Below are 14,725 nucleotides of genomic sequence, written 5' to 3' on the forward strand. Positions count from 1 at the left end.
TCTTTGTTTAGTTTGCCAAATGCAACAAATTGTTGTTTACTTAATCTGAATCTGATTCTGAGATCTGGAGGATAGACAAACCATGCCACTAGCTAGCTAGCTGCAAATAAGTCAGCCTCTGGGTCCTGAGCTTTTCTGGATGGCATGGCATACCTGTCGATGAAACCGGTAGATACCAAAAGGCAGATGAAAGGCGCTACTCATGTGTAGTATTCACTTCAGTGCGCAGCTGGTGGATGCAGAGGAGGCCATCATGCCCGTGTCAAAAAGAGACGAGGAGCAGCAATGGAATGGAGCATCGCCAGGCCAAGTACAGTAGTACTAGCCAGGACAGCATGCATGGTGAATAGAATAGACAATAGAGCCAGCCAAGCCTTATTGCTCAAGGGTATGCTGCTGATCCATGGATGAGCATTGAGCACCAAACCTAAAGGGATATTTGGTTTCCCAACGCAAGGCGATCGACTAGTCTTGTGAGGTGGTGATGGTCTCTGATGGAGATGGCTCATCTCATCGACCAACTTGGCGTCCTATAAGCAAATGCATCAGCTAGGCTCAGCTCACCTCAGCTGCTGCTGCTTCTCAACTGATGACTGACGGATGAGAGCCCCTCTCTGCCTAACAACTAACTGCTGCTTTTGGTCTTGGACCCAAGACAGAATCCAACGACACTTTGAATCTGCAGGCCTACGTCCTTGATAGTAGTAGGTAGCTTCATAGCCAGCTAGTGCCTATGAGCACATAGGCATATGATTGCCATCATGCCTTCTTTCTGCATGCTGGGCAATGCATGTCGATGAGCTACCTGCTGGGAACTTGGGCTCCCTGCTGACCAATGTCATACAGTACTGGTGGTAGGGTAGACCACTCAGGTGCAAAACCAATAAGAGACTTCTTTCTCATCAGCCTTCAGCAATCACCACAGTGTGCATACAAAACCAATCAGAGACGGTATCAAAAAAAAAACAGAGACTTCTTTCTCATCAGTCTTCTTTCTGATGTAGTGCTGGACTGTATTTTATTACTACTACTTGCTTGTAGATGATAGTAGCTGCACATATGGGGATTCATCATTTACCAGTTGCTAGTTAGCCAAAATCTTCTGCTAAGCTCTGCATTTTACTGGCCCAGTTTCAACTTTGAAGCCTAACGGTCTTTGTCAGTCAGAGAGCTCTGCTATTTTCCTTTAAAAAAAAGCTCAGCCTAGGCCTCAACTTCATCTCTGCAACGGCCCGCAAGGCCCACTACTACATTGATAGATTGGCCCTGGTCTCAACTTTTGTGCTTGTGGTCTTATAAACTAGCCCCTAGGATTTGCCTAATTAATTTTGAAATTTTGGCAATGCATTGATGAGGAAAATTAACAATGGCGGACGGATGGTGGAGTGACGTCTCAACTCAAGTTGCACTATCCTTGCCCCGTCTCTCTCCGTGTACAGTAAGATGGATAAGAGTAGTAGGAACAATGACGCGCGTATATATTTCTAAAATCCAGTTAATAAGGAAAAATATCTTGCAGCTTTATTTGTGCTGACCAGCGAGCAAGACAAACTAAACGCTAAAAATAAGCAAACCAAGCCAAAGCTCGGGGTTTTATATCGCATATTGTTTGTTTGGTAAAAGTGCAAGTGGGTGAAGGAGGTGATGGTCATCCATGGATTAGGTGCAACACATGCTTTTCTTCAATAGTTCAGCTTTGTATCTTGCATCCAGAAAGAGCAAAGGTACAAAAACAGAGGACCATAAAAGGTATTGTTGGCTGTTGTTGGTGCTGGCAAGCATGAATCGAGAGGGCTCACTTCAGGTAGGTGCCATTCTTTTTCTTTTTGTTGTTTTAGGGGTTCGTTTGTATCTTCCGCTTCAACTTTTAGGTAAAAAAATTTGCCAACTTGGTCCAAATAGAAATTTCTTAGAAATCTCAAAAGACCTGCTTATGCATGCATGGTAAGGGAATGTAGCCTCATATTGTTATAGAGTCAAGGGATAATCAACTTATGTAGGCTGCTGAGGCAAGAAAAAGAAGAACACACACTCACTTGCCCTGCCGGCCCATCCTCATATGACCTACGGATGAATTTCTTTTTAGAGAAAGGAAAAGTTCCAGCTTCTGCGAACCCAGACAGCCTAAATTTACAGTATTCTTAGCTTACAAGCTGATTACAAATAAAAAAGAGGAACGTGTACTTGACTACTCTATCCTAGTGTTACAAGGGTCACCAGCATTAAGACAGATGGCAATTTTTATGTGTACGTTTACATGCCTTGACCAATGAACCTAACTCCAAACTCTATGTCGATCACCCTGGAGAGTTTCCCTATAAGTCCATTATATATTTATATGGACGATGGTAGTGTATATAATTCAGTTATGTCATCCGTAGAATGTTTACCAATGCACTAGTTTACATGGTTTACATGATGTACTCTGCAATGTGAGTATTTCCAACAAAAACAGGAGGGGACAGATCGAAGATCTATCAAACAGACCATTTCTCTTCACACCACTAAATTTATAAAGACAAACAGCAAGGATAAAAGCACAATTAATTGTCTAGCTAGGAAAAAAGAACTAGGTAGTTTTGAATTCTGAAGAAAACATGTGATACGAGCCAAAAAAGAACTCGAGCCTGATCATGGTCATGTATATCTACTAAAACTACAAGTGCAGGAATACACTCAAGGCATTTTGCACATTCAAATTATCACTTGCAATCTACAAGAGAACACCACAATATAAGGCCTTTCACTATTACAAGCACGACGTTAGGTACGGTTATGCAGCTATGTACATCAGCAGAATTTCAGCTTGTGTCCTACGAGGATTTCAGCTTGTCCATGTTGTGCTTAGCCTGCAAACCACAGATACTGCATGTATGAGCAAGAAATTCTGATCTATCGTTGCAACTTTAATCTTACTAATAATAAACAGATGTGAAGTTCGAGACCCTGACCGAAATTGCATCGATCTCCTCCAACAGCGGCTGGACAGCATGGGTCAACATCTTCGCATCTTCTGCAAGATCTTCAAAGTCTTGACAGTTACCCATCAGCAGCGCTATGAGAACTTCTCTTTCTGGGATGAGCTTCGTTGCTACCTGGCAACTATGCTCAACAGATTAGGTCAGTGGGCAAAATCAAACCAATAAGAAATTGCAGAGTTAGTTCTGCAACCATGACTGCATTAACTGTAAACAACAAAGAAATTATCTGTGAACAAACAGTTTTCAGAAATTTGATTATAAATGTTCAGGTGATACCTTGTAAGCAGCTGATGAGATCCAACCATGCCATGGCTTTAGAGTTTTTGCATAGGCTTCTTCCACAATCTCTTCCAGGCTCGATTCTGGGGCTTTCAGAAGCTTCTCCAGTAAATATTTTGAGAAGCTTATCGACCTGAGTTGACAGTTTATCGGCACATTTCAGGACGAAGGTTAGCAACAGAATGGACATGGTACACCTGAATGCCAGACAAAACCAGAACTCAGTGTACCTAGACAGCCAGATGATAGCTCTGGTGCAGCTTTTGGTCTTCTTTGCTGTCCCTTGCTCCACTTCCTCTGTAACGATCGCCATCAAGCTCGCATATTTGGAAGAATCTCTTTCATGCAGATCTTGTAATCTCTATAGGAGGGGAGAACGGAGAGGCATTATTGGTCATTGATTTGAACAAATGAAATGAATCAATGACAGCTGCAGAGCAGTTTGTAAATGGAGTGGCATGTTCAGAGCCGAAGGGCATCTGGCATGCTGAAATCAATTACCTGAACGTTTTGCTGAATGTCTTGCCTCAGGACTAGCAACGTTGGTCCAATCTCATCTTCATCGATAGAAGGTATTGTTTGTCAGTTTAACCTGATTTTTCATATATATATATAATAGAGAAAGAGAGAGAGAAGCACATGAAAAATAAACAGCTGAATGGAAAAGGTTACTTTGGCACCCTAAAAACCAGTATAATAAGTAGCACTTTGATGTCTCAGGAAGAAAGTATCTGGGGAGAGGCATGACACAACATCACTTTTTCCCAACCTAAAAGAAATATTTGTCTGTAAAAATCACTTCAAAACTTTCTCGCTTCCCCGTTTTACATGGGTAATTCCATGTCCAATTTGAGGGCACCGTGAACGAGAAAGGTCAGAGGTCTGGAACCACTTATTTAGTTGAGGAATCCATTCCCCCTAGGAATCAAACACGGCATAAAGGGTTTATGCAAAATTCTCAAATCCCATATACGAACATTTGTATAGACAACATAAAACAGCGATGATTACTGATAAGAACATCAGACCTACTGAAATACATGTTTATCAATGGAATCCTAACTGGGAATGAAAATCTTCCAGTAAAGAAATTCTTTCTAGACAGTTACCAACCAAGGACATGGAGGAGCTGCTTGGAGACAGAGAGGAGGTCCATGGTGGAAGACCTTGGCTGCTCCTGCACTTTCACCTGCACCTGCACCTGCATCTCCTCCTCCCCATCTCCTGGACTGCATAAACAGAGCTCCTCCATGGTCAGCCTCAGCCCAGACTTGGCCTTCTCCATCTCCTTTCTTTTTCTCTCCATGTACCCCTACTGCTATCTTATCTTACCTGAACCTCCATGGCTCAACTAATCCACTACTTATACCCACACAGATGACAGATGCAAGCTCATTTGCTGACATTTTCTTGGGGCAAATGATGGGGTCAACGTCTAGTTTCTGTCCTTTTCTTGGAAAGAAAAACAGTGGCGCCTTGGTGTTGCTCATCGCATCCCTCTATGTGAAGTCAGAACAGCGAATGGTTGAGAGTAAAAAAATGGGTGGTGGCCCCTGTCCTTACTCGGCTTGGAGATGAATTTAATTGCTCGATGCAGTTGGCCGGGATGGACTTGTTTATGAACACTTGACGCATTGCCGTGTACTTGTTATAGGAATCTCTTTTTTTTCATATGTTTGATTGTTTGTGAAAACTTTTGGCAATGTACACCCAAACTCCAGCCTGTGAAAATACAGATTCTTTAAGGGAAAGTGGTACATTAAGTAATTCTTGGACTTTTCTACATGACAATTAAGCTGTGTTTGTTTAGAATGACGACAGTGGGCGTAAATACATATCATGATAAGCCCATCTGTATGATTATCACAAGAAAAATACATGGAGCAGAAGAGGTTTTGATCGAGATAGAGAATGAACTACTACTTGGTCTCTCTTCTTCCGTACAATTTTAATACCGCTCATGCGGATAATGCTGTATGCTTGGTTGCTGATGAACAAGAAAGAGTCTTGGTTAAATATTCTTGCAGAGTCTTGCGATGTCGGCCCTTGTCTTTTCTAACATCCTTTCCTGCCCAGATAACCCACGGCCAGATCCATGCACGCACACTCACAGAAACGGATTCCTTGATCGTGATGCGTCCATGGACGTCATGGACTGTGACATTTACTTATGCATCAAACCCTGATGGTTACATTGATTTGTCACTTGGAACGATCAATATATGGACTAGGCAACTGAAACTAGCACTGACAGCAGGATAGTTACATGCATCCTTGTTACTCTCAGTGTTATTATCCGAGACTTGCTCTTCCATATGCATCTATCCAGGTACTTGATCCTCTCAGTCAAAGCGAGAAATGCTTATCAAGCTGCGTGCTAATGTAAACCGGGTGAACCCACAGAATCCATCTGCTGACAACGCAATTTGACCACACATTTCTCTCAAAAGCAAAGGCAACCAATACTAGGACTTGAAACAACCTTACAACCAGAGAGAAAAAAAGTTGCGATAACTATCTGGTATCTCTTGTGTTTATATCAGCAATCAGAGCATGCAGGACTGCAGACATGTATGGATGTCTCCCTCCTGCACGGCACTTCTGTGAACCAATGGTGCTTGATGGTTTCTCACAGCCCTAGAATAGAAAATGTGCCTCACATCACATGACTTCATCAGTTTTACATGTGGCCTATATAAGAGCATATGGCTGCTTCTTGAGGGAGGTTGACTTGGATGATAGGTGTCATTTATGGGACACTGTTGTGATAAGATCAGAAGGAGAGAGAAAAAAATTAAAGATGGTGTTTTTTCTTCCGTTTGCAGTTTTCAATGTTATTAGTACATGGACCAATCACTGGTGTGTTCCATGCTGGGAGGTTCTGCAGAATGGTTTGGGGCAATGGTATTAGGACCGGTGTCCTGGCAGCTGCATTTTAAAACAGTGGAGGTAGAGGAGACTGCAATGAGGCCAGGCCACATTATATTGTTGAGCAACCTGAACAAGCAAGCAAGCAGAGAGAATCGGTCTGGTGTCAGAGGGAAGGGTTAGATATGATGCTGACACAGTAAATAAATTTGCAGAGGATTTTATTGAGAAACCGTACCGTTGGTCAAGCGTTGTTAGATTCTCCACTAATTTCCTTGTCGTCTTCGAGAGAACCTGCTTTTTTCCCCCCTTAATGAACCCGTTCTTGCATTGTGTCATTATATCCAACGAAAAGGGAAAAGAAAAGGAAACTATGTTGTGGCAATAATTGAAAAGTTATGTGCAGTGGTGAGGAGTGGATAAGCCATCTGATAAAATGGTCCACAAGTCCACTTTTTCTGAGAGAGGGGGAGAGGGGCATAAACCATCATCTTTTTTTATGACGCTTGCTCGGAGCTAGGCCGCTAGTTATGGGCCTCGAGGCGGCCCAGGAAGCATGGTACCTATGGGCCCACTGGCAGAGTGAGTTGGTGTTGGGCCGGTTGTTCAGCGAGGCCCAGGAACGAACCAGGCGCTGGAGGCATCATGCATCCTCCTCCTATACATACTACTGTCCTAGCTGCTGACTGGGCTCTCTACTCTGCAATCCATGCATGCATGTTTCTCCTTCATGCGTATACTAGCTACCTATACATACAAGCTAAAAAAGTAAAAATGACAGATGATAGAAGGTCAAACTAGCTAGCTAGCTAGCTAGTAGTGCGATCGACTCCATTAGTATTTCTTTGGATAATAACTGGCTCTTGTTTGCTGACTTTGGTGGCAGCAGGCAGCTGCCTCCTTCTGGTACCACATCGTCGATGGCATACATACCCACACACAGCTAGCAACGTGTCATTACATCGTTGGATTGGCGTTGACACCTTGTCTTTGCACCTGACAATGACGCTCAACTCCCACCGGTTTTCTCTTAACTACCTTCTCCAACAATCAATAATACACACACACAGATTACAGTCGTACCTTAGTTTATTTCATACTGCGCGCGCATCCTTGCATTAGTTTATTTCATATAGTAGTATTTATCATAACCGGTTAACCGTCCGCCGTGATAGTTACTTCCCATCTCCCTACCGTCAACTATATATAGCATTTACCACGACCGTCAGCTCACTACTATGTATCACTGTCGATCGCACTAATTATCTTAGATCACTGGATGTATAAATGTATAGTAAAAATTATGTAAACGATCTATGTTTTAGAATGAATAGGATATTACATCGCACGCATTTAATATGTTTAATGGATCAACCATACTGGTACATCTTTCCAAAGTTAACACATTAGAGCATCTTCAGCGGTCCCTCGGTAAACATCTCCTGAATAACGTATTATTGATTCTTTCTTTAAATATTTAGAGGGAGTTAGGGTGAAATATTAGGATAATTCAATAACTATTGGCGAAAGGAAAATATATTGAAGAACTACTGGAGCATATGATAATTTATTAGGGAAAGTAAAACTGGTAGAGGTGCCTTTAGTCCTCGTTCCTAATCGTGGGCGCTCTACCTCGTCTCTCCTGGACACTGTTCCATTCATTCATTTCATTGCTTTGGTTGGTTGCCGGTTGCCGCCTATCCATCCATCCGCTCTCTCTGTTGCTGGTGACATGAACAGGCAGCAATTCCATCTAATCCCTGCCACGTCACTCCCCCCTCTGTCGACCAGCGCAGCAGGTGACACCCACGAGACCCCACGCTGCCACGTGGGCCCGCTCGCGCCCGGCCCCGCCAGGCAGCCTCTCTCCCGTCGCTCGCGCGTCCGTGCACGCCGAAAGCGCGACCCGGTGTGCGTCCAGGCTAGCACTAGCGCAGCAGCGCCGCGCGGGCCGGGCCCACCCACGTGCCGCCCGCGGGCCTCCTTCCCCCTCTCTCTACTCCTGCTCCTGGTGGTGGGCTGGCTGGCTGGCTGGCCTCCCCCGCCCCCGGTCGTCCGTCCCGGCGCCGCGGGGCCCACGAGGACGACTCCTAGCCCGGCCGGCTAGGCCGCGGGGGTGTGCGTGGCCCACGTGGCGGCGTGGACCAGGCGGGGCCCGCCCGGTGAGCGGGGTGCACACGCCGTCCCACCAAGCTGTCGCACCCCCGCCCGCTCCTTTTTGTTACACCGCATTTTGCGTCCAGACCCCTCAGCTTGGTGCCGTTTCGCGCGCTAGTCCAGGTCGCCCTCGCTCCCATCCCAATTGGTCAGCGGTCAACTTTGCTTCTTTCTCTGCCGTGCCCGGTAAACGCACACGGTTAATGGACGACCCAACTTCAGATTCTCTGATCTTTTTTTTGGGAGACGCTCAGATTCTCTGATTTAGACCGTTTCCTATTGGCAACAGAATCCAAAGATGTTTATACTTGTTAATTCATTTTCCTCTTTGCTAGTACATGTCTTTCTAGTTAGTTTTCCATACTTTTTTAAAGAAAATCTTGGCAATTGACCTATCTTAAATAGATTATAAATTATAGAGCGCGCAGCTAGTGGTATTACTTATAACGCTTGTACGATGTAATACAACCAACTTCACAATTGAAGTCTTTTTTTTTTGGCGAAGAGAATTTCATAATCGAAGTAGAAAAAACATTTAGGGTGTATAAAAGTATTGTCGAGCATATATATATATATATTGGAGGTGTATAGTCAAGCCGAATTGTGTATGCCGAGAAATATACTAGCCAGGAGCCCTACTTCAGAGTGAGGTAGGAGAACGTTTCTATTTCCTTATCATACATAGCCGGGTGGCGCATCCAACAATTTATTTACTTTCTATGAGTTGCGAGAAAGGACTCCTAGTAAAAAAAGACAACATATTATGTTCCTCTAAAGCGTTGTTTTCCTTAACTTGTTTGAAATGTTTTTCTCTGATTATAGAGTATGAGGACCCAAAATGATACTTTGATCCTTGGAACAAAAATACGCGATTCAGGAAATTGGTCCGAAACCTGAACAAGGTGGAAATTTCTACCCAGGGTGTGTGTGGTCGCGACATAAAAGCAGTCAATTGGTAGCGATAAAGCCGATACTACAAAAGTTCAGGGTGCAATCTGTGAAAAGAAGTACATTGAAATTTTCTTTCCTTAATCCCTAGCTTCCAGACTCCTCTGTCTCTCCCGGCCGCGTTCTCCCCTCCAACTGAGATCACTGCGCGTGCTGCCCGCGCCATGGCCCCGACACAGCCGCCGTCGCCGTCGCCGCCGGCTGCAATACACTAGCAACGCGTCTCCAGGCGGCTTCGGCCGATCTAGGTTTGTGCGTGCTACCGCTCCTCTCCCTTTCTCATCCCCCCGTCGATGTGTGGTCTTCCGGTTGCAGATTGCATCTCTTCCTTCTTTCCTCCCGGGCAGAATGTTCTTTCCTTGCTCGATTGGTTGCGTTTCATGTCGGAAGACGCGATCTTTACGCTCGGAATGGCGTTTCCGCAGGAAAGAGGAATTTCTTCACGCCTTTTCTCCTCATCTTGTGTTGAGGAGTACGGGCTTGGATTCGCTGAGGGATTGGGAGGAGAGGGATAAATAGAGTGGAGGAGGCAAGTGGAGAAGATGGCGTCGGAAATGGTGAAGGCGGCGACGAGCGACAAGCTCAAGGAGATGGATTGGGCAAAGAACATCGAAATCTGCGAGCTCGTGGCGCAGGATCCTGGGTATGCTTGCCATTCCCTCTTCCCCCTAGATTTCTCGTTTGGAATTATTGGTTAGCAAGCAGCGTTGAAACTTTGCTGGTCGAAGGTTCGGATAACGAATTCGATGTGGACACAATTTTTTCATGATTTCTTTTGAGCGCACGCGAGTTCATCTGGAGGAGCTATCCGTTTTTCGTTTCCAGTTGGCTACGATTTTGTTTACACAAGTAGTGGTTCATAGGTTGCCATTTGGAAAGAGTATTTTGTTTTCCTGAATGATTTGTTAATTTTTTTTTGTTCCTGTTGCTGTCACCAGAAAAGCGAAAGATGTGATCAAGTCTATAAAGAAGTGTATAGGGGGCAGGAGCAAGAACACTCAACTCTATGCAGTTATGGTGAGTTATTTTCACAGAAGCAGCCCTCTGGTGTCCTGATTCTCGCATCAGCCGCGGCGCTACAAGTAGCTAGATTAGACACAGGAACACACTCCTTGTATTTGTTTATAGATTGTAGCGGTGTAATAAGGGAGAGATGACTTAGCTCTTTACACAAGTAGCGGCCCACAAAAGAAAACTCCATGTATCCAAAAAAAAATAGGCAAGTTTTAGTAATGGTTACTGTTCATTCGATATGAAGGGGAACATGGAGGCACCTTAGGCGTTTCCTTATCTGCTGGGTTATATGTTGATTTTTATACTCATAAATTTACATCGCGATATAAGTTATCTGCTACCACAGCACCCAAATGACCTATCATTTTCCATTGAGAATTTTATTAAGCCCATCAAATGTTGACATGTGTTTTCTATGACTAACCTTCAGTCTTCATTCTATTTTTTTCAGCTATTGGAGATGCTCATGAATAACTGTGGAGAGCCTATCCACAGGCAGGTCATTGATAATGGACTTCTTCCAATACTTGTGAAGATAGTGAAGAAAAAGGTAACTTCTTTTTTTGCTGAATATTGGATAACAGTCATGAAGCTTTTGCTGATTGATGTTGACAGGATACTATCTTGGTTTCAGACGGAATTACCAGTTCGAGAAAAAATATTTCTTTTGCTTGATGCTACCCAAACATCCCTTGGTGGAGCTAAAGCAAGATTCCCTCAGTACTATGATGCATACTATGAGCTGGTGGTAGGTATCGTATTCGACATTTTCCTTAGTTTCCTTCCTTGCTATTGTGTTGAGAATTCTGTTAGCGTCATATCAGGCTGTAGGTATATGGATTCTTTTTAACTAGAATCTTTTACCTGCTCAAGTGAAATGTCTTTAAACTAGATAATTATGTGAGAATTGTAAAAATGTCGCACATACTTTTGTGATTCTGTCTTTGTTTGGAAGTTGCAAGATTGATTGCTTAACCACTTCTGTGACCCCAATATGTGCAGCAGAATTCTTCTCTTTGCCGCAATCTTCTGTTGTTACCTTACAATAGAAAGTAGCTGCTTTGGTTGCTGTAGTGTTCATTACTCCCTCCGTTTTTATTTACATGTCGTATTAGGTTTGTCCTAAGTCAAACATGGCTAACTTTGACCAAATCTATAGAAAAATAGAGCAACAGCAATACTAACCAACCTATGGACTATCAATATATATTTCATGGTGAATTCAATGAAACAAATTTGGTTCTGTACATGTTATTATTTTTTTCTATAAAATTGGTCAAACTTGGACAAGTTTGACTTAGGACAAACCTAATATGACATGTAAATAAAAACAGAGGGAGTACGATATATATAGCTGAAGCTATAATTTTATCTTGCATCCATAGTCTGCAGGTGTGCAATTTTCAAATCGTCCAAACGTTGTTGTCACACGAGCAGAAGTGCCAGTCCCAGAAACGAGAACAGAACCAAATAAGGAAAGGTTATCTACCCGATTGAATGAAGCTCAGCAGGAAGTGCACACTCAACCTGCTTCTGACACAAGGTACCTTCTTGCCCTTGTTAGTGACCATCTCAAGCCGCATCGTACATTTAAATTTACTCATTTCTCAAGATTCTTTTCGAAATTTTGGTTCTTTTGGTTGAAATATGCTGTTAGTTGTGCTGCAAGTTAAGTTAGCATGTTAACATTCCAGTATTTCGATATTTCCATGATGACCTCTTGTTTTGCTTTCCTGGTGAAAACCGATACATTGGCACCCCTTCTCATGCCATTTAAATAACAGAATAGTAGCTTTCTAGTGTACATGCCTTGATGCTATATTTCTAGAGTCACCTATGATGATATACGGCCTGTTCTCTGGTGTTCCAGCATGTAGTGGAGACGTGGAGTAGCCATTTGTAAGCACTTAGGTGCAACTTTAAATTTCCTTTTATAATGGTGTGTCACTTGCCCACTTGGTGATATCATGATTTATGTTCTTTTCCATTTTTGCTTCCTCTGAGCTATCCTTCTTGATTACCTTTGGTAGGAGCTAAATGCAGATGCTCAGTTGCTGATTGCAAAATAGAACTGCATGGAGCAAAAATGTTTCACGCATACCTTGAACTGTAGTAATCTTCTTACATTTCTTTGCGTGGAAATTTATAGCATGCAAATTTCTGTTCCGTGCAGGCATAGTTAGGATGCCTTAATTAGCGACTGTGGTACCCTTTAGCGTTGGTTAAGATACCTGCATAATGCAACAAACTCCGCCTCAAATGTATGGCTGTTTTTCCAATATTTTGACAGTGCAGTTTTTTTTGGGTATTTTTCAGTATAGTTCGGAAAGCCTCTAGTGTGATGGAAGTTTTAAGGGATGTGCTAAATTCTATGGATCCTAGACACCCTGAGGTATGAGTTAAATCATTCACTGCAACATCTGTTATGCTATTGATATCAGTATCATTTTCTATTTAAAACCTTTGTATCCTTTTCTTCTTAGGTAGCCAAAGTGTTTTTCGTCGTAGAGGTAGCCTACTGTGTAGTCTAATGACCTGGTTCTGTGTTCTTGTAGGGAGCAACTGATGAATTTGTGTTGGATCTGGTCGAGCAATGTACATTTCAGAAGCAAAGAATAATGCACCTTGTTATGACATCAAGGTATGGGTTCAGTTTTTCAAATGTTTCAGTTTTCTTGTTGCTTTTGCGTGGTGTTGTGCCCAGTGTTTGTGGTTGTTGGAAATCTCTCTGGTCTATATTTCCGTGTGCATGTGGGACATTTCCATTTTGTCACAGGCTTCTGATTTGCTTTTGCACTTATATTTTTGTTGTCACTATTTGTTAGGGACGAAGCTGTGGTATCACAAGCTATAGACCTAAATGAAGAGCTACATAAGGTCCTTGTGCGTCACGATGCATTGCTTTCAGTTCAGCCGACTACAACAGTAGCTTCTAATCTGGAGGAAGAGGAGGAAGAAGATGCTGAAAGTCTCTATCGGAGGTACAACTTTTCACTCTTTCGTCTGACGAGTGGTGGATGGCGGCCTCATACATAATTCTTTTTTCCCTACTGATACAGACTGAGGAAGGGGAAAGCTCTTTCTCAAGATTACACAGATGATTCTGTACCGTCATTCCGATCCATACCAGATGAGAAGATGCGGCGCCCGCTGACCATCCAGCCGCCTCACCCCGACAAGAAACTCGGCGCGCTCAGCATCCGCTCTCTAGACCAGGAGGAGCCAAGACCCGAGCTCGCTCCACTGATCCCCCCGCCCCCCGCAAAGCACGCCGAGAGGGAGCGATTCTTCCGTGAGAAGAGCATAGACGGCTTGGCCAGCCTGCCGGGCCACATGAGGGGCCTGTCGCAGCACAGCCGGGACGGCAGCAGCTCGTGCAGCGGCAGCACCGATTACGGTGACTAAGGTTCTAGTGGCAGCAGTATATATAGGGTTTCCACCTTGGGTTGTAGGTCTCCTCCCCCCTGGCAAGGCGCATTGATGTTCGGCGAGGTTGTCTCGGCCTCAGCATCATCTTCTTCTTCTTCCTCATGCTGACCTGTGTACACTTGGCTTGGTAGCTGATCCTTTTCTCCTCTTCTTGTCCTTTCGCTGATGACATTATTGGGAGGACCGTTGGGTCGGTGTGGTGTTGTGGGCTACTTTTCTCAGATCTATATAGATGATTGTGATCTATCTATCCGCATGGGGTATGCTTCTGTCTGAAGCATTCTCGTGCTTTCCCCTTTTGGCTTTCTGGCTGCTCTTGTATGTGGTGTAGCACTTGGTCGTGTCGTGTCAGAGACGTGCGTGCCGCTGTGTGCCGTTCAGCTTTAAGGTTGTTGCCGCCTCGGCCCTGCAGCGCAGCAAAGTGGTCGGTCAATGTCGTTGGGAAAAGCTTACCGTGCAGCGCGTGCGAGAAGCCCACCTTGAGCTGTCTGTAGATCGGAATTCCCGTGCTCTCTACATTGAAAAAAAACTGAAAAAACTAACGTACATGTGTAGGTTTGAAATAGGCCAATGTTCAGCATCATAATTGTGTATAAAATGAGTGTCACGATCGCACTTGTACTCAAAAAATTGAACAGATGAAAGAACCTGAAGTGCCAGCATGAGAAGCAACAAAATTGGGGGGGGAGGGGGGGGGGGGGTTGGGTGTCACGGGCTTTTGGAAGCTAGATAGGGGCGGTGGCTTTGAGGTCCAATCCGACCCACAATCGCCACCTCTTCTTCCTCGCCAGCCATCCTCCACCCCCGCTCCCTCGTTCTCTGTCTCGGCTAGCAGCTACATACCGCGCCACCCGCCCACCGTTCATCCGGTTTTCACCACTGCCCTTCCAAACCTGTCTTTTTCTTGCCACTGCCCATCTGGGGTCCAGTCTCGCCCGCCCAGCGGCACTCCCGCGCCGCCTCACCTCCGCCGCCGGCCGAACCGCCACCACCACCGGACCGCCACCGCAGCCGACCTTCTCTTCTAAGGCCGGTGGCTATTGGAATCC

At 44.4% G+C, this 14,725-nt stretch overlaps 2 protein-coding genes across 4 annotated transcripts; one reads left to right on the forward strand and one right to left on the reverse strand.

Moving 5' to 3' along the window:
• Nucleotides 1-2,530: 2,530 nt before the first annotated feature.
• LOC112897462 (glycolipid transfer protein 2-like) lies at nucleotides 2,531-4,736 on the reverse strand. 2 transcript variants are annotated; one of them, XR_003229671.1, is made up of 6 exons: nucleotides 4,374-4,736; nucleotides 3,762-3,817; nucleotides 3,491-3,621; nucleotides 3,258-3,393; nucleotides 2,952-3,102; nucleotides 2,531-2,849 (listed from the first exon to the last, which is right to left on the reverse strand). XR_003229671.1 is itself a non-coding variant. In XM_025965756.1 (6 exons), the coding sequence occupies exons 1-6, from the start codon at nucleotides 4,564-4,566 to the stop codon at nucleotides 2,814-2,816; spliced, it is 696 nt and encodes a 231-aa protein (XP_025821541.1). In that variant the 5' UTR covers nucleotides 4,567-4,733; the 3' UTR covers nucleotides 2,531-2,813. The 2 variants fall into 2 exon arrangements, 1 of the variants encoding a protein (XP_025821541.1); XM_025965756.1 differs by having other exon boundaries at nucleotides 2,952-3,095; nucleotides 4,374-4,733.
• Nucleotides 4,737-9,320: 4,584 nt separating this feature from the next.
• On the forward strand, nucleotides 9,321-13,926 carry LOC112897519 (TOM1-like protein 5). 2 transcript variants are annotated; one of them, XM_025965827.1, is made up of 10 exons: nucleotides 9,321-9,481; nucleotides 9,659-9,876; nucleotides 10,172-10,250; nucleotides 10,699-10,797; nucleotides 10,882-10,995; nucleotides 11,633-11,790; nucleotides 12,564-12,639; nucleotides 12,803-12,888; nucleotides 13,073-13,228; nucleotides 13,307-13,926. In XM_025965827.1, exons 2-10 carry the CDS (start codon nucleotides 9,776-9,778, stop codon nucleotides 13,650-13,652), a joined length of 1,215 nt encoding a protein of 404 aa, XP_025821612.1. In that variant the 5' UTR covers nucleotides 9,321-9,481; nucleotides 9,659-9,775; the 3' UTR covers nucleotides 13,653-13,926. The 2 variants fall into 2 exon arrangements, with proteins under 2 accessions (XP_025821612.1, XP_025821613.1); XM_025965828.1 differs by having other exon boundaries at nucleotides 9,332-9,485.
• Nucleotides 13,927-14,725: the final 799 nt, after the last annotated feature.

The sequence above is a fragment of the Panicum hallii genome, chromosome 6 (assembly GCF_002211085.1).
Source record: "Panicum hallii strain FIL2 chromosome 6, PHallii_v3.1, whole genome shotgun sequence".
NCBI classification, from domain to species: Eukaryota; Viridiplantae; Streptophyta; class Magnoliopsida; order Poales; family Poaceae; genus Panicum; species Panicum hallii.